The 19,572-nt window shown below is 45.9% G+C and overlaps 1 protein-coding gene across 4 annotated transcripts in view; it reads left to right on the top strand.

The window, feature by feature from the left end:
* LOC142571769 (fibronectin type-III domain-containing protein 3A-like) overlaps nucleotides 1–19,572 on the top strand; it is a 92,843-nt gene that overhangs the window by 68,596 nt on the left and 4,675 nt on the right. For all 4 annotated transcript variants that reach the window (XM_075680359.1, XM_075680356.1, XM_075680358.1 and 1 more), the window contains exons 21-27: nucleotides 954–1,129; nucleotides 2,263–2,538; nucleotides 3,804–4,105; nucleotides 4,807–5,013; nucleotides 9,316–9,482; nucleotides 16,424–16,551; nucleotides 17,341–17,676. In XM_075680359.1, coding sequence (XP_075536474.1) covers nucleotides 954–1,129; nucleotides 2,263–2,538; nucleotides 3,804–4,105; nucleotides 4,807–5,013; nucleotides 9,316–9,482; nucleotides 16,424–16,551; nucleotides 17,341–17,667 — 1,583 coding nt within the window. In that variant the 3' untranslated portion in view covers nucleotides 17,668–17,676. The remainder of the gene's footprint in view (nucleotides 1–953; nucleotides 1,130–2,262; nucleotides 2,539–3,803; nucleotides 4,106–4,806; nucleotides 5,014–9,315; nucleotides 9,483–16,423; nucleotides 16,552–17,340; nucleotides 17,677–19,572) is intronic.

The raw sequence follows: 19,572 nt of genomic DNA, 5'->3' as shown, positions 1-19,572 counted from the left end.
AAATATACTTTGAAAGGCTACATAGATGGGACTTGGTTATCACTATGATGGAAAAGCAAAGGTATTTTACATAATTTCTTCACATACAAGGACTACTTTCACCCTGGTCGTTTACTGGGTAACCGTGATGGAAACAACTTGCTGTTTCCGTTGGGCCCAGGATCCTTTTAATAACGACACAGCTTACGGTAGCTTCTTACATGCCACACAGATTTTATACAGACACGCTAACATGATACAGACGATTTACATACATGCGGACTAGAATTCGGAAGTCATTTGTCCTTCTCTATAAGGATGTGCCTAGCACTCTTGCATCACGACTCGATGGTGTGCATCATCGTTGCGGTGACCGTGACGGTTGTCGTTGTGTAGTGCGTCGCTGCGTCGTCTGACACTTGAAGACAGCTGCTGTGTTGCTTGCGAGGGCCACGTCCTACTCTACGTCGTCGTTGTTATGTGGAAGCAGGTGAACACAGTAGCAGGACACCTGGTCGCCAGTCATCAAGCCTTAAACCGCCGTTCTGCAAGCTGCCGTTCAAGACTTCCACTCCTTCTCATGCTCTGCGCGCTCTGCGCCGCTTCATTGTTGGTGGCACGTGGTCTTCCTCCGCAATCACCATCAACAATTCTCTTCTTGTTGTTGCCACAAAACAATCGTCATTCTAAGCTGGTCTTGCGACCGCCACACACCACTATCCACATCATCACAGTAACTAACTTTCACTTCAAAGATACATTTTGGTATTCACGAACTGTGGGTCAGATGTAGTAACTATTGAAGCTGCAGCCTTGCATCCCAGGTTTTTTAATCCTCTTAATCTTTTAGAGCACGAACAGTCCCATACTTGACATGCTGTTTTATTTACTATTGATTAGTATTAAAAGCAAAAAAAAAAAAAATCTAGCATGAGAGGCTCAGTAAACGTCTGTTTGGTTGTGCACAAATGCAGGAGCAGCATCGTCAACGGGGGGTGCCGCTGTGACGGCATACGAGCTCCAGGTGTCAGAGGAAAATGACAGCCAGTCACGAGTGGCTTACCGAGGCCCTGACATGGATTGCACGGTGGCAGGCCTCTTGCCAGGCTGCACCTATCTGTTCCGTGTGCGGGCGGTCAACTCTGTTGGGGTAAGTGGCATCAGCGTGGCATGTTCATGTACTGGCAGAGCGCAAAAACATTCTTATGGTCACCGCACCCTCCTTGTCAGTTTCGCGCTGCATGTAAAGGTGAACACTTATCAATCTGCCTCACTCTTACCATCCTTCAGGGAAGGAGATCTGCAAGGTGGAGATAGATTTAGGTTTGTGAAATTGATACTTGTCGCTCAACTGTAACTACGACTTTCACAATCATGAATTAATATTGGAGATTCTTGCAGGACTCTTTTGGTGAATCAGTGTTCCTACACTTCCACTTGCAGATTATGTCGTCCTTAGCTGCCAAAAGAGAGCATGTTAGTATACAGTGCCACAGAAATGTTGTGGGGCCATGTTTGATTTCAAGATTGGAAGAAATTTTTCTTCAGTTGCGTACCTTTTTCTTCTGCATGTTATTCTTTGGGGGCATTGTTTTTTTTCCCCAGGAATAGGAATCAAGAGTAAAGCTACATTTTGCCTAAAGTTGGCACTGCATGGCAAGGCTAGTGTTGTTAAAATTTGGCTTTAATGTCCTGCTCTTGAGCACGAGATCGCAGATTCAATTCCTGGACACCGCAGCTGAATTTTCAATACGGTCGCAATGCAAGAACATTCTTGTCCCATACTTTGGGTGCACGTTAAAGTATCCCAGGTGGTCAGCATTACTCCAGAGCCCTATACTGCAGCACTACTCATATCCCATTGTGCAGCTCTTGTGCATTGTTGTTGAAATGTTAATTTAAATTAAAGGGCCCACCCCAGGAAGTGGATGCATCAGGGCAGGAGAAGGATAAAGTCAATGCATCAGGGCAGGAGAAGGATAAAGTCAATTGTTCTTGCATCACCTGAAGACAGGAGGGATTACTGGAATATGAAGTGCACTAAACCTTATAATATTACTTTGTGTTGTTGAAGGTAAAAGAAAATATTGTTCTTGACATTATGCATGTGCACAGCAGCTCACTATTTCGCACTTCATATTTTTGTGATGTGTAAAACTGTGCCAATAATATTGACATTTGATGTATCGAATATTGTCAATAAACACGTATGCAATGCAGTTCTCTCTTGTATCACTGTGGCATGATTATCTGACCTTCCCTTTCAATTTCTCGTTTGCCAAGGCGGGGCCTTGGTCGGAGCCACTGCAGGCACAGAGTGGTGCGGGTGCCCCGGACCCACCAGCCAACCTGGCTGTCCAGGTGAAAGGTGCAACCTGCGCTGCAGTCTCATGGGATGAAGCGGTCTGCCACGGAGCTCCAGTCTCGGAGTACCAGCTTGAGTGTCGTCGTGCTGGCGGAGAAGAGGATGCTGCCTACGTGCAGGTGTATGCCGGACGCAACACCCACTACGAAGCACGCAGCCTTGAGCCAGCCTCCACTTACTGCTTCCACGTCATGGTAAGTTGTTCCCACTCCTGTGTCGTGATGACTCATTTGGGTTCATTGTTGAACTGCGGTGCACACGAAAGATGGAATGACACAGACGGAGTTCACAAGTGCTGAACACTGCCTGTGTCCTTCTGCCTTTGTGCGTGCTGCAGTTCAACAATGCTTCATTACCAACTCGTCTAACTTTCATTTCTATTGAAACTCGGCTGGATTTGAATCTCGGCAGCAATGGATGCATTTAGACTGCGCATAGTGCAGAGATGCTCATGCATCAAGGTTTCCGCGTATGTTGAAGAAATAGTGTTGGAAAAAATTATTCTAGGTCTCTGTAGGGTATTACAACCAGGGAGTGTTAGGGCTAGGTGACTTGCTTATATTTGCATTAGCAAGACTGCAACTTGCCCAAGCGTGGAAGAGGATACAGGCAAGAGTGGTCGCAGCACCTAGCTTTCTTGAGGCTTTGTTTCATGCTGGGATTAAAAAGTGTGGTCATCACCGACACTACAATTTATGCTTGTTAAGGCAAAAGCCTTAAGTGCCCCATGGTTAAAAGAATCAGTTGTCTGGCGTCATCGAAAAATTGACCGTCCGCCACTATGGCACCAAAATTCAGTGGCCCCAAAATTGATGGTGCCACCCACGACCATTGGTGGGACCCACATATATTGGTGGGAGTCAAACCCACAACCTTTGGTGGGACGACCTTTGGTGGGACAAAAATTTAATGGCACCGAAATTGATGGTGCCACCATTGATCGTCAAACCCGCGACCATTGGTGGGAGTTGAACCTACGACCTTTGGTGGTACTTAAGGCGAAGTTAATTAAGGTACAATTAAGAGAGTTAAGGCACTCAAGCCCATGACCTTTGGTGTTAATTAAGGTTAAAAGCAGGCAACTAGGCAAAGTAGGTCAACTAAGGTAGCCATTGATCGCTCCGAGACTGAAATGTCTATAAATGACCGTGGACATAGCTAAACCTGATAAATGGGCATCTTGAGTTCTGGCAGGATGGTCACACACTGCAGTGTCGCTGGAGATTTGTACATTGCTGCAATAGGCCACGTTTAAAGGAGGATATAAAGGGGGCTTGATTATGGGTTTGATGCCCAGCTGTGATAGAGGTTCTTCATTGCGGCCTCTCTCATAGTCCAGGTGTTACTTTGGGACAATCGATCGATCGATCGATCAATCAATCTACCTACTTACTGTTTATAGTAAAACAGTCGCTTGTCTCTCCGTACAATAGCTCTGTTGTCTTGTGGTTGTTCACAGGCTTGCAGCAGCGCTGGTTCGAGCACCTTCTCTGACCCGATAGAGTGCAGCACGCCTGCTGGTGTCCCTGGACCTGTCGGGCCTCTGACTTGTGTCAGGGGTCCCACCAGCCTTGAAGTGTCCTGGTCTGCGTCTGCATGCCATGGTGCTGACATCACCCACTATCTGGTCGAAGTCTGTGAAGGATTACCAGTGCACAGTCAGGCGCAGGCACCAAGCCCAATGACATCGACGCCTGTGACGCACACTACTGAGGGCACCCAGATTCTGCTCGCAGATTTGCAGCCGGAGACTAACTACAGGTCAGGGACGTGGTGTGACCTTGCAGTGGTGCCTTATATAGTACAGATCACAGACTCTCAGACTTAGGAGTTCTAAGTGAACAATTTTAATTCAGAAAGGATGTTTGTAGGCCAATTATACTACTTATTTGCAGGTTGTTTTCTTTTACTAACATAGCTAAAAGAGTAGTGAAAGTGTCTTTTTGCATTCTCTCCTTTGCATCTTGCCTTGCATATTAATGATAGTATGGCAGTGCTTACTGGTGTCATGAAACGAAACCATATTTTAAGTAAACCTTGTTGTCCTTAGAAGCTCATATGTCAAACTGGACACATTTGTACTCGCACTTTTGTTGAAAGTATTGTGGTATGTTGCCATGTACAGTAGACATTGGTCATTTGTTTATGTCAACGAAGCTGAACGTTCTTAGGTTTATTATTTTTTTACCATATTTGTTTCACTTGGCAAAAGAAAGCAATAAAATTTTGCAACACTACTCTATGGCACCAAGAAGCTTAAAATGGTATTTTTCTATTCTAATTGGGCTCATGTTTTTAGGTGTAAACTAGCCTGCACTCTATACAGACAGAGACAGGCAGGTACTCTGGGAAGGCACAGGATGGTTGCCAGTAGTGCCTACACTGTGTCTTTCTTTCTTTGTCTAAAGTCTGTGCTTGTTTAAGGCTGTACCAACAGGTTCGACCAAATGCTGCTGTTGCAGGGTGCGGGTGCAGGCTGTGAACGCAGTCGGGGCAGGCCCCCTGAGCAGCCCCGCATTGCGCACAAGCACACAGGCACTGCCACCACCTGCGCCGACCCTCGAGTGCCTCTCAGCTGGGCACAACAGCATGCGGTTGCGCTGGACCGACCACCAGGCGGCACGGGATGTGCTCCACTACACGCTCGACATGGAAGTCAAGCCTGGCATGTGAGTAGTCCTTTCTGCCAGTCGCATTTTGATTGGCACTAGGCAAGTTAGATTGGCACAAGCCGCGCATTCTGGGCAGGCTGGTTCTTGTTTGACGTGTGTCTCTCCAAGTGCCATTTAGTTCTGCCTGCAGAAAATTCACTTTCAGTGCATTTCTTATATTTTCAAACTTGATTTATAGTTTATAGCTGCAAAACAGATTAAAATTTTGAATTTCTAGCAAGTTTTGTTGTGACTGCGAGTATGGACTTCATACCTTAATTTTAAAAAATGCCTCAGGTACCGAAAGATAGTCTATACTATAGTCTCACAAGCTGTTGACAGCACAGTCAAAGGAAGCGGTCTCGGAATGCACTGATAGAAGCGATGCACATTGTGCTGTGTCGCCACTAGTACCTGCGCCAGATAGCGGAGCTGCGATGCCAGGGTGGGTCAATTTTTTTCACCAAGGAAACGTGGGTCCCCGCCGGCCACATGTGTAGTTGGTCATAAAGCTTGTCAACGACGTAAACACAGACGGGGACCGATACCATGTAGACTGCACTGCTGAAGCTGCTGGCCACCTCGTTGTGCGCTGACTACCCTACCATTGCCATCTGAATGCTATAGAGCTTGTTTGGAGTGATATCAAGGGCTTTGTGGCGAGTGCAAACCAGGCATTTAAGCTTCAAGACATGGAGCCCCTTGCTTGGAAAGGCATCGTGCAAGTGACTGCTGAGAAGTGGAAGAGCTGTGTGGGGCATATTCTCAAGAGAAAGATCTGATGAGAAAATGAGACCACATCATCAACAATGTTGTTGACCATTGTCCATCTGTTGTAATCAACCTGGAGGACAAAAAATCAGCAGTGCTGACTTGAGTTGTGATGAGGACGATGAGATGTGAACCCCTCTTACACGCTTGCGGGATCATTACATGTGTGCATACAAGTCGGGATCATTTAGCACTGTCGCTGTGAGAGTTGCGAAAGTGTTAACGAGAAAACCCAAACTATTGGGTTGGAAAACAAACTTTTTGATTGATTGGTTGATTGATTTTGTCTCCATCGACATACGGCTGCCCCGGCTTGTATTGGATCCAGCTTGCTTGGGCAGTAACCACACTGAAGTAAATACAGTCGATCCTGGATATATCGAACTCTAAGGGGATCGCGAAATAGTTCGATATATCGGTTATTCGAAATATAAAATATGCATGTCAAAAGCTTCTCTAACAACTCCATACATCTCAAGGCAGTTTCCTGATGTCGTGATTAAAGGGGAACTTACCGATCTGTGCCTCCAAGGCGCGTAAAAAAACAAAAACACAGCACCATGACCACAGCACTTTATTTCGTAAGAAAAAAAATCTGTGACCTTTGTTTGCTTTTTCTTATGCACCATCAAATTCACTAAGCTGTCCTCAAGCTTGTTCAGTGTCCAAATGAGAAAGGCCAACTCCTTCCATTGTGCCACAACAGCAGCGAATGATGCTGAAAGCTGATGCAAGTTCAGCTGCAGTGCGTGGTGGTTGGTCCTCTTCATCGGAACCTTACGCCACTGCTTGAGTCTGCGTCCTCGGCACCCATGATGTCAGCCACAATCTCTGCATCAGCGGGATCCGCTACAGCTTGCATGCGGTCATTAGCGCTGACGAAATCGCGTGCTGTAACGCCGCCTGGGATGGCACCTGGGAATGCCGAGAGTCCGCGAAATTCAATGTCCAGGCATCCAGCATCATCGTCTTCACTGTCAAGACATCCGTCGTCTGCAGCTACCACAAAGCCTGCTTGGCGGAAGCAGTTCACAATTGTGCTTCACGTCGTTCCAAGCACCAGCCAGCATTTGAATGGCTCCGAGGAGGTCCACCTTGAATTCAATTCCTAATTGAAGGTTGATTAGGAGCCTCTACACCAGTCGTCGTCTGTATCCAACCTTAAACGCTTTCACAATGCCTTGGTCAAGAGGCTGTAGTTTTTCCGTTGTGTTTGGCGGCAGAAACTCGAGGGTGATCTGCTTTAATGAGCAGACGACATGATAGGCTGAGCAATTCTCAAGAAGACGACAAACTTTGTGGCCAGACTTCTCCAGTTCGGCATCCCACACCTGTAGCCACCCGACGAAAAAAATTGCATGTCATCCAAGCTTTCTTATTGGACGTGTATCGAACCGGGAGGCCTTTCGCATTCTTAAAGCAGCGTGGCGACCTGCTCTTTCTGATAACAAACGGCCGTAGTTGGCATGACCCATCCATATTTGCAGTAAGCAAAATCGATACGTGCACTTTGCTGTTCTTTCCACCATGGCATGCAGTGCTCTTCAGATGCAGTCTTGTTTGGCAGCATTTGTCAAAACAGTGCTGTCTCATCTGCGTTGAATATTTGCGACGGCGAAAAGCGGTCGGAAATATTTGGCCACTCTTTGGACAACCACTTCTCTATGTGACTTGTGCTAGTCGCCTCGCTTTCGCCCGAAAGGGTCTTTCCGACGATTCTGTAGTGACTCCTAAATCGCTGCTGCCAACCAGTGCCACCAGTGAAGCTTTCTTTTCCGAAGACCACAGCAAACCATTTGGCCTTCTCCATGAGCATTGGGCCGTCAACAGGTATGTTCTTGGCATGTGTCTCCAAAAACCAGGCGTGCAATGCCTTCTCGGCCTTGTCAAAGGGTGGGACGCGCACACGACACGCTTCAGGGCGACTGGACTGCACTGCCTTCAGCTTAACATCGGCTTTGTTCTTGAGGATTGGACTAGGGGTGTTGCAAGGAATTCCGAATGCCGCGGTGACCGACAACTTTTTCTCGCCAGCCTCCACCCGTCGAATGATGTCAGCCTTTGTTGAAAAATCCAAATTCTTGCGTTTTTTTGCGGCCGTGCCTCCAGAACATCTGCCAGAAGTGGAAAGAAAAACGCACTGCACCACACGAGTCTCAAGCCTTTGCGTTTGCCTCGTGAATAAAAGGAACAAAGGGAGTCGAAAGACGCACCACTCCGCGTCTTCGCACTACCACAAGCCCAAGCTGCACTGACCTCGTTCGTCTCGCAGCGCTAGCGGTGTCGGCCAACCAAAACACAGGAAACGGGCGCCTGCGGTCAGCGTGGTTTCTTCCTCCCGCATGCCTTTCACACCCAATCGCACTCCACGTGCTTCTCGTCACGTGCCTTTTACCCACACGCTCTTTTCTCAGAGTGCGGGGCCACGCGCGAGAGATCGCGGGAACATTGCGAGATCTTCATCAGAAGAAGCACACTTGTGGTGGGTGGGATGCGATGGGAGAAGCGCACTTGCAGGGGTGGGGTATGGTGGGAGAAGCGCACTTGCCGGGGCGCAGCTCAGCACGGAGTTCGATACATGGACATGCCACTGCACGGGAGTTCTATATACGCGAGTAGCGCTATACTTTTGCATGGGACTCCCAAGGGGATTTTTCAACTGTTCGATATAAGCAATAATTCGATATATTCGTGTTCGATATATCCGGGATCGACTGTACTAAATACAGTCGATTTTGCATATACTGTAACGCGCAAGGGCTGGGGCAAGTGAGCCCAAGACCTGCGATGAGGAGCCACGATTCTTGGAGGCCAAGCGTGGGATCAACAGTAATTGAATAAGCGGAGATGTGCCGTGAGTGCGGGGAAGACAGTGGCAGGAGTGAGTGAGTGTGCGGGAAGAGAGGGGGAACGGGGAGACTCGGGAGTGTGGTCGTATGGTGTGCATGGTTGGCGTGCAGAAATAAATGGCAAATTTGGGACGAACATGTGGCGTGTCGTTGAGCGTGACAAAACATGTGGCGGAAACATTGAAAAAATAACTTGTGAAAAGACATAAAAAGAACTGATACGAACAGGTGGCAATAAAGAGTCAGGCCAGTCCCTTTGGAATGGACGTCTGCCCATCCAAAAACAAACAAAAAAGATCAAGAAGACGCAAAGCACCACCTGCTACAAAAATAAAAACCTAAATACTATATTACGCCTTTTTGCACACAGATGGCGCCACCTGTCAAATTCACGGTGGGGTGACAGGTGTGTAGTAACACAATTATGTAGTGTGCTATATCATGATTGGCTCAGCGCACCCTACCTTCCACAATGCTGTCAAAAGCTTGTGAGGTGGAGTATAGTGTGGATTGCAAATATGCTCTGCTGCTGCTTGTATTGAATGACACTGAACACGAAGGGAATGTGTTGAACCTAAATGTTGATCAGAGAATTAATTGGCTCCTGAAGAGGACATGCTAAAATGTACTGTACTGCCTCTTTTGGGGAAGCAATGAGAATGAAACTGTAGCTGAGCAGGTGCTGTTCTTCTCTTTGCAGCTTCGTGATGCTATACCAGGGGCCCAGCCGCTCATACAAAGCTCTGCGGCTCCAGGAGAACCAAGCTTATAGGTTCCGTGTTCGTGCTTCTAGCGATGCTGGAGACGGGCCCTACTCGGAACCTTACACCTTCACGACAAGCCGTGCTGTGCCACCTGCCGTCAGAGGTGTGTAACATCATCAGTAACAATTTGCCACAGCTTGATTTTACCAATTTACAAACCAATTTACCAAACCAATTTTACATATTTTGGGATTCCTTGACACGTACATTTGGACCTCATTGATACGTTCTGGGGGGGGGGGGGGGGATGCGAGGAAAAACTTATTAACCAGAAAAATGTACAACTTGCAGTCACTAGAGAGTATGGCAGGCTCAACTTATAGTTGACATCTACATAACGCGAAGTGTTGATTGAATCGTTGCAACGAGATACAGAGACACCTTGAGCTAATGCTGCTCATGTGGCCCAAGAGAGCATAGTCGTTATTGTGGCCTCAGCAAGGTTACATTTGCGCTCTGCGAAGTTGGCCTCGTCGATGGCATGCACCGCAAACGCACCCCTATCTGCCTTCTCCTCCTAGTGCTCGCATCTCTTCCTCACGTGCATGCGTGTGCCGGGCGTGTGCTGCATCTTGGAGGTCGTCTCTCCGTGGCAAGTGCAGAGAGCTGAAATAGTTGTTGCCTTCGCGCGCATTTTGTTGTTCCCGCATGTCTAGTGCTGGCGGTCGTGTAAACGTAAGTTTCCGAGACATGGGGCAAAGCGCTCGCTCGCATTGTGACTGCAAGTTCGTGGTCATAAAGTAAGATCTGTTGATGTTTGCCTGAGTGCACGTGACACCGTCAAAACTACAAACCTTACTTCGTGTAGTCTCTTTGCTATTGCCATTAATGCTCCACCTTTCTGATGAAACAGTGACCTTTTTCTTTGCTCAGCATTAATATTCATATCTTTTTACGCTTTTGTTTTTAATTTGTGGTTGCCAGCTGCGGGCACTAAGCGCTATGGCATCCAAGATTTACGGTGCCGCATGACACAACACATGCAAATGTCGGACACCGTGAGCCCCATCGATGCATTGCTCTCGGCAAGATCTGCACCACGTGCGCTGGCACTCCTGGTGGGATCGGAGCTGCGCAGGGCAGTCTCCCACAGCTCCTCGCTATTAATTAGTAGCGAGGAGCTGTGGGACACTGCCCTGCGCAGCTCCGATCCCACCCTACAGGACCGAGTCCTGAGGTGGGCTGAGGAGGTAGCGGAGGCCTACCGTGGCTGGTAGACGGACTTCTAGCCACATAATGTGGTGACGGACGCCTGCTGAGACTGGAGTACTTAGACCTCCCTCTCTCCCCCTCCAGCCCTTCCCCTCTCTTAAAAGGGGAATAAAGTTCATTCATTCATCCTAACCGCACAGTTATGGCACGACCTTCTTGCAATTTGTTTGTGCTTGCTAACAGGATACTATTGACCAGGAATGCACTGGGAATTGGAATTTGTTTTTAATGCTGAAACTTTACAACATTGAATTAATGGAATTAGTGAGATAACGAAGTTTTTTCCTGCAAGTACAACATTGTGTAGAAGTAAAGAAACCTCCATGCAAAATGTTGTGTTCAAAAAGCAAATACTGAACAAAGCGGAGCCATTACTGCACGCTGAAAGTGCTACATCACCCAGTAGTAACATGGCTTCTCATCATGACGTCAGAGATTATGAGGCATCCGCGGCACGCTTAAAAATTGTAGCAGTGAGGTGCTCGGATTTTTTTTTTTTTTTTACTAACCACCCTGTGCACGTGTCATCTGCTTAGGTACTATTTAAAGGTGGCTAATAAGAAAATTAGACAATGCCAGCATTGCTGCTTTGCCAAGATTGCTTCAACTTTACCACTACTCATTTGTAATCAATTTAGATTCAGTTAAATCTTGTTGCAGTTGGCCTTTGATGCAGTTTTGGGGTGAATTACGGGTGTGCTGTTTTTCAGCTTTGGTGACAATGTTTCAGCTAGGAAACAATGTTTGCCACTCCCTTTAAGAGGCACAAGTCACACTTACGGTAGCGTCGAGTCTTGTCATGTGTTTTCAGTAAGGGTGTGCAAATATCCGAAAATTTCGAATATTACTGAATATTATATTATTAATATTCATATTCAGTTCAAAAACTAGGCATTCAAAACAAATTGAACATGTTGCAGGCTGTGCAGGAGCAAACATGGGTCTTACCGTTTATTTTTATCTAATTTAAGAAAGTGTCTGATATTGTGCTGCATCTTGCGATAATTTCATGCTGCTGGTGAAATTTCGCCTGTAAAACACCCTTCTCCACTAGATCTGAGCTTTACAAGAGAGCCAGCCTCAGTAGCAAGGGGCATGGGTTTGCTAATAGTGAAGGTGCATGCATTTGCAAGTTCCATCCCCAATCCTGAGCTTATTGGTTGACAGCAAATTTGATCAGTGATGGCTGGTACAGGGTAAATGCCTCTTAGTTTACAGGAAATTGATGCTGTATAATAAGGCACAGCTTGGCAAGAACAGACATTCAGCGAAAATTAATCGATCTTATAAAGCTAACATGAGCCAGATACTCATTTAGTATAACGGCTTACCAGTTTAAGTTTTTTACCAATGACAATGTAATTGCAATATTCCAACATCATGTTAAAATAAACTAACTTTCTAATAAATGCATGTGCATATCATTATTCAATAATCAATTCAATATTCAATGCTAAGTATTCGTATTTGATTCGTATTTGAAAACCCCTAGTTTCAGTGCTCCGAGACTTGCATGCATGGCATGATGAACTGCCAAAATTAATTAGTTTACGAGTAGGCCACCATCTCATTTGCAATGGTTTGTAGACTCATTCACGAAAAGCAAAATATAAAGAAAAGTGGACTGCACAGACACGTTGAAGTTTCTATGCAGTGATAAAAATGTGTTTGAAGTTGATAATGTATGCTAAGTGTACATAAACTTCCATTCTGTGAAGAAAAACTACAGCTTTCATCTTTTTTTGTGATTGCTGGAATTGGAAACATGCTACATTTTATGTGGTATAAAATGTTGTGTGTCGTAATAGTTCTGCGGAAACCCGCAAGGTGGAGAGAAGCAACTAATTGAGGGAAAATGAGACATTCACTCCATCATAACATTTGCTATGAAGAAAACCCATATGGGTTCCTCGAAAGAAAAGCCTCGCAGTTGAAGAAAAATTAGTCCTGGTCTGGGACTTGAACCTGGGACCACCGCCTTTCCGGGGCAGCAGCTTTACCATCTGACCTAACCAGGTGCCTAGTAGACAGCAGGGCGAAGTCGAATTTGTCAACAATATTGAATTTGTCAACAATTTTTGACAAATTTGACTTCGCCCTGCTATCTGCTATCCACCTTGCGGAAACCCACAAGGTGGAGGGAAGTAATTAAGGGAAAATGAGACATCCACCCAATTGTAGCAATTGCTACAAAGGAAATCCACATGGGTTCCTCGAAAGGAAAGCCTTGCAGTTGAAGAAAATTTGTCCTGGTCCGGGTCTCGAACCTGGGACCACCGCATTACTGGGGCTGCTGCTCTACCATCTGAGCTAACCAGGGAGCTAGTAGATGGCAGGGAGGAGTCGAATTTGTCAACAACTCAAAGCAAAGGCAAGCGTTTGACATAATAGTTCTGCAGAAACCCGCAAGGTGGAGAAAAGTAATTAAGGGAAAATGAGACAATCACTCCATTGCTTTAGATGTACTATAAGATGCAATTTACAGAATTGTGATATCATTTCTCACTGTTGAGTTAAAGCTGTAAATGTAATAGTTTCGTTTCATGAAAATTTTTGATTTTTTTTCAATATTTATTAAAATATGGACGACCTAAATAAAAAATTTGCAGCCAGCATTCATTCTATTTTACCTTTTTCTTTTAAATGCAATAAACCTCATCAATCTTGTTGCAGCGGTTGCCGAAAGAAACAATTTCACTTTTACCATGTACAGTCGAATCTCAATAATTCGAACTCGAAGGGGCCCGAAAATGTGTTCGCTTTAAAGGACGTTCGAATTAGAGGAAGCTAATTGAATGGATGACTTACCTGCAGTGGCACCTGTGCACTGAGCTTACACATGAGTGTCACAAGATTTATTTACACGTATTTACAAATTAGTCGGTTATTAGCTGTATTGGTGCTCATACTATGATAGGAGGCGGTGGGTGCGTGCGTGTATGAAACATGTCCCGTGACAATTGCCCCCTTGAACATTTGGTACGCTTCATAGTGCAACACTGCTGTATTGGGGCGTAGTTGACTTTCGGAAACCGGCACTATGCATTGCGCCTGCTTTACGCGCTCCGAAGACATTGGCGAGGATTACAAAGGCGGAGTCGGCACCATTGCTAACAGCAGCGAATCGCTTCAATGAAAAACATGGCACTGAACAGCAAGGAGCTTGGTAGCAAACGTCGACATAGCTAGGCTTAGCGTTGCCATGGTGTGGCTACGGCTGCCAACGGATCTGCGTTCGAGAACGTCAGCTCAAGGCGGCACGATAATCAAAATGGCGGTGGTGGTGGCTTTGATTAATGTCGTTTCGGACCTGCGGTCATGGCAAGAAGTCCGGAAAGTTGGATGGCGAAGGTTCTAAAAGCGAAAGCTTTACTGACTGCGTCGAGGCGAGTTTAGCCATCGCCAGCAATTTCACCTTCATTTGACCGCAGCTGCACGGTAGCCTTGGTAACGCAGCACGTGGCTCCCTGCACTGAGCTCCATCGCCACTGCCGGCTTGGCGCGCGCGCTCTCCGCAGCTGGGTTGCCGCCTGACCACATGACTCGCCGCGTGCCTGGCTAAGAGGAACGCCACGCTCGCCTAGTCAGTGTGAGCTTGGCCATGGATGAGAGCGAGGCCAGGCCGTCTTCTCTGAGCATTGCGCGGGAGCGGAAGGCTTTGAGCTGTCGTCGCCAAGCGGCGTCTGACCACCCCGCGGTTATCGCCCGGCGAGCTGCTTCACTGGAGAGGGTGCGGAATGCAACAGGCGTCGGACCGTCGAGATCAGTGTAGCGACCGCCTTCGTTCCCTCTGTTTGTGCTTTGACACTGCACATGTTCACGCTGTCTCTTTGCATGTCTAGCACTTGCGCTTTCCCTGTGGCACAACAGGCGTCACACCGACGAATGGTGCATGTCTACCCAAGCTTAATCAGTCACGTCAAGCCACTGACCTAGGCACAGCCGTCAGTGATTGTATACCTAAGTATAATAATTACAGCTAAATCAAAGGTTAACCAAGTGAAACCAAGACTTAACCAGGCTAAACCAAGCTTTTGCTTTGCATATCCAAGGTTAGCGGAGCTAAGCCGCAGCCAATTTTCTGCTTCCGAAATGCCAGACTTTTATACATTGACTCTATAGATTACATGGTGGTGCCGCGAAACTGACAGAAGTCACTAACCCATCACAAGCAGAAGTAATCAGAGATGCGTGCCTGTATACACTAGCGCACAAATTTCTGCCACACTTTTTTTTTCTCTTCTTCGCGTGCGGCATTGAGAATTCTCTCCTAAGCTTTTCCTCTATGGAGCAGTCGGAGCAATGCTAGTCGAAGGCTCCGCCGCCCGATTTGGCGAGCTACTGAGAACATTGTCAGAGCGCAGTATGTTCAATTTAACTATCGCAAATTCTTGCGTGTTCAAATTACCGGGCATTTTCACCCACTGGAATACACACAGCTTTGACGGGACAACAGCTTCAGTTCAAATAAACCGGTAGTTTGAATTAAGCGTGTTCAAATTAACGAGATTCAACTGTATTTAGATAGGAGCCCCCGAGCTAAAGCTTCCTTTTAATTGTTTGCATGTTCAACAAATGCTCACATCAACTGATGTAGATTGTGACACATGCACAGCATTGATGAAGTGCCAAGAAAGACTGCAGGAGGTGCACCACCATGTACCGTCGGTCCACATCTTGCAACTTTTGTAATCACACCAGGGACAAAGGAGTAGCCTGCAGTTAAAGAGGCACTAAAGGCAAATATTAAGCTAAAGTGGTAGAGTAACGCGCGGAAATGTCAAAGGCGTCGATATTATCGTGAGTAGAGCTTTAGTAATTGAGAAATTTAGTTAACTGCAAAGTCGCGATTTGAGACTCATCTGGAATATTCAAATAAAAGCTCAATGACAGGCACTCATCATTATAATTCTGTCTCTAGTATTCAGCCACTTGTAATAAAAAGATCATTGCATTGCATTATAAGGTGGAAGGAAATGCTACTTGTCTGCTATTATTCTATTCGATTCTTGAACAATTACGTGGCGAGTCTAAAGGTTTCATTTTCACACGACGCTGCACCACCCGCGATTTTGTGTTTGAATAGTTTCGTTATCGCGTAGTGCCGCGCTGGTTTTGCTGGCTTGCGAAACTCTCGCAAAGTGGAAGTAGCAGAGAATGCTATACCAACAGCACGAGCCATCAGTAGCATGTCACTTTCTTCACAGCTTAAATAACTGAGATGGAGCCCAGCATTGCGAGCCGGTGGGTTGTTGTCAGGGTCGTTAACAAGGTTTATTGCACTGAGTTTCAAGGATCATGTCTATGATTTGGCACGTGCTTTCCCTTTTGCTTTCCACTGTCTTGACTCGGTTTCCGACTGCCCTTTTTCGTTTTGCACAAAAAACTGCGGTGTTGGCTGTCGAGCACCGTTTTGCTAACTGACTGCAATAAAGGGCAGTGATGGCGTATGCACTGTCAGCACTCCGTGCTCAGGAGCAGGCGATTTGAATTGCGCTAGGGTTATTGTGACCCATCATTTTCCCTTAAACGAAGTCGTTTCTTGGCACAAAGAAAGCATTGCAAGGTTTCTGTAATGGTGTTATGACAGTCCACATTGACTTGATATTTGCCTTTAGTGTCCCCTTAAGGGATGCGTGCCACACGGCGCAGCCTGAATGAACCTGCTTTCTAAACATTCTTGAAACTTGAAATAAGACCATTGAAAAGGGAAAAGGATTCACAGTTGCAGGTCTCCAGAATTGTGCAAGCTATCACTGTTCATTACTGTTCATTGCTTTGCACTCTGGGTGAGTGATTATATTTGGATTGTCTTCTGCACTGATCTTGCAGCACCACGTGCCAGTCCATTGGGTGAGAGCAGCTGCTTGCTGGAGTGGCAGCCTGTGAAGCCCGTGGGCGATGACCCTATCAGCTACGTGGTGCAGCTGCAGCATTCGGGCAACTCTGAATTCTCTGTGGCAAGTGCTGACTTTTTGGTTGTGCCTGTGTGGCATTATTGTGGCAGTGATTCATTAGTGCCATTGACGTGAACAGTTAATGCTCTGGGATGCATGTACTTTGCACCTTCTCTCCATCAGTAGGTGGCATTGTTGTTTCTTAAGAACAAATTGACGGCAGTCTGTTTCTTGTTGGTGAATGCATACAAATCGAAAACTCTACTGTACAGAATGGTACAGAATGAGGGGTGCATATGATTTGCATTGGATGTGAGTGCTATGCAAACTGGGCAGCCAGTTATTTTTCTTTCTACCAATGTCATGCAGACAGTTAATTTTCTTTGCACTTTTAATTATAAGCATCTCGATTCAATCTTACTCTTACTGACTATCGGACCATTAACATTACCTGGAAAAAGCAGGCTCAGCTTATTTGTTGAGCTAATTTTTGCCAGTCACACTCATGTAAATATCCAGTTGAGCTTAGCCAGCTTGATTGTGCAGGGATAAGATTACTAAGCTTGAACTTCTTGTAAGGTGCATTTAAATCTGGAAAGGCAATCAGCTGTTTGGAGCCAGCAACAAAATGCCTGACATGCACTTAGCCATCTCTCCTTGACACAGGCTGTCACTGTGACCTCAGCCTGGTGGGAATAAGCAATGTAAATGGTGTTGGGTTAGGTTTTCTCATTCTGACTTCAGACTTAACCCACTTACATCTGGTTCACATAAAGGAAAGCTGTGTTGCTCTTTGGGTTGGGAAGCTGCAAAGTGTAAAAGTGTCTGTGGCTTTGTGATCATGTCCCACAGGTGTATCGTGGCCGGGACACCAGTTGCACCCTGAGCAACCTTGTGCCGCGGGGTGCCTTCCACTGGGCCCGTGTGGCCGCCGTGCGCCACTGTCCACAGAGCACCGAGCCCCTGTGTGGCCCGTATGGGCCTGCCACCTCCTTCCAGCTAAGTGCCCCTTCTGCGCCTGCCTCCGAGCCAGCCAGCGAGTCTGCCACTGGTGCAGCTCGTAGCACAACTTGGACCCTTGGAGACCAGCAGTGGGCAGGGCTCCTGGTCGGTGGCTTCACGTTGGCAGCTGTCCTGGTGGCTGTGCTGCTTCAAGAGCTGGTATCCTGGACACAATGACCAACACAGGTTGGCACTGCATTTGTAATTTCTTCTTTTATTTGAGAATACGGCGATAGCACAAAAACATTGTGCTGTGATCGTTCCATGGGAATAATGGGTAGTACGCAGATTCACCTAATTTCTACTTGTGGCTTCATACATCCTTGGGGCATTATTAAAGTAAATAGCTTTCTTTGGATTTTTTTTTTTACCACTTTCGTGGTTTGTGGGAGGTTTGTGTTCTCTCTTCCTCTCTCCCTCATTCACTCTTTCTCACCGGCTCTCTCTGGCTCTTTCTCACTGGATCTCTTGTTCACTCTCTATCTTGCTTGTTTGGGCTATTCGCTTAAGTCATCATCAATAGCTTCTGCGCAATTTTTTATGCTTTTTTTTCCAGATTTCCCTGTAGTAAACATGATTTCTAGATGCATTAGGGCAGTAAGTCACTGTGCATGTACATATTCATTGTGCATTGTTGCTTTTGTAGCTCAATACTTAGTCTAAAATAGTCAACTTGCATTCACAAAGTCACTTGAAACCAGAAGCATGAAGCTTAGACAAATTCATCTGCTGTACCCATCATTCCCGTGCTGACTGAAATGCCATACTTGTAACTCCCATAGACACTAGTGCCAGAGTTATTTCTAGTATCTTTTGGTAGAACGCTCTATGGGCGATATTAGGTGCTGAAAGAGTAGGCCCAGTGGCACTCTAGTGTTGCGTAGATAAAGAGGAAGAAAGGAATGTTTAGGCAGTGTGGGGTCCGCTACTCCCCTACAATCGGCATAGCTCTTGACGCTTTCCTGGCTCAAAAGATTTGTAGTATGTGTTGTGCATATCGAAAATCAGCCATATGACCTCTAGATTAGTGCACAGATTCAGTGGTGTCAGAAGATTTGCAGATCACAGGGTTTGGAGGTTACTGCAGGTTTATAATATTGTGTAGTACGTTAAAGTAATATATATAGTGAGGTGTCATTGTTGCTGGTGTAAGCCTATTGTGGATTTAAACAGGAATTCTTTTTGTACAGCGTCTTTCTGGTTTCTTTTGCTTGACCCCATCAAGCTGCCTAAATAACTTTTTTTTCTCTTTCTGTTCATGTATATTGTCATGTTCTGTATGCCATACAACAAATGACCTTTTAGTTCATTAACAAAACAAAACGAACGGCCCTTAGGATTCATATCTCAAGGTGTGTAAGGCGTGATTTGGTGACTAATTGGAGATAACCTTTAAATGTTGCTCTAGTACAGTTGCGTTAACTCAACCCAGACGGGACTGATGAAATTAATCAAACTATCTGGCGAGTCAAACTATACAAGACAGGAAAATGCGAAAACATGCCGCTGATTCATTTGCCAGTATTTGCCCGTTTCTAACACACCTCCGAATCAAATGGGTGCCTTCTTGTATCCAAAGTAGAGGAATAACATAAACGACATTAACGCTTCTAAACAAAGTAGAAATCTAACACATGCTGGATTCTTTAGCAAGGAAAATGTGTGTTGCACAATGGCAGCCAGTTATGTAAAGTCAGCTTCGCCACAGTATTCATCTTGTGTGGTAAAGCATACAAACATTGCAAGGGTGGTTGTGTTTTTGCATGTGATTGCACCGCGCAGGCAATTTACGGCCTAATTTTCTAAGAAAAACAATGGTACGCATTAAAATCAGGTAACCACTGTAATCAGACATGTGAGCGACAGTTATTGCTTAACCCCTTCAGGGTCGATCTTTTTTGCCATATGCGACCGCCCAGGGTCGTTTATTTTTTATTGCAGATTCCAATTCTACTGAGGGACCCATTTCGAAAAACATTTACCGTGATTTTTTAGGGTGACTGTAAAGTGAGAAAAAAATATCTTGCGTTAGTATAATGTACTCTTTATTCATGAATAACAGCAATAAAAAAAGGAAATAAA

Source organism: Dermacentor variabilis, chromosome 2 (assembly GCF_050947875.1).
Source record: "Dermacentor variabilis isolate Ectoservices chromosome 2, ASM5094787v1, whole genome shotgun sequence".
Lineage (NCBI taxonomy): Eukaryota > Metazoa > Arthropoda > Arachnida > Ixodida > Ixodidae > Dermacentor > Dermacentor variabilis.
The sequence above is the reverse complement of the archived record's forward strand: the minus strand, read 5'-3'. Positions and strand labels throughout refer to the sequence as shown.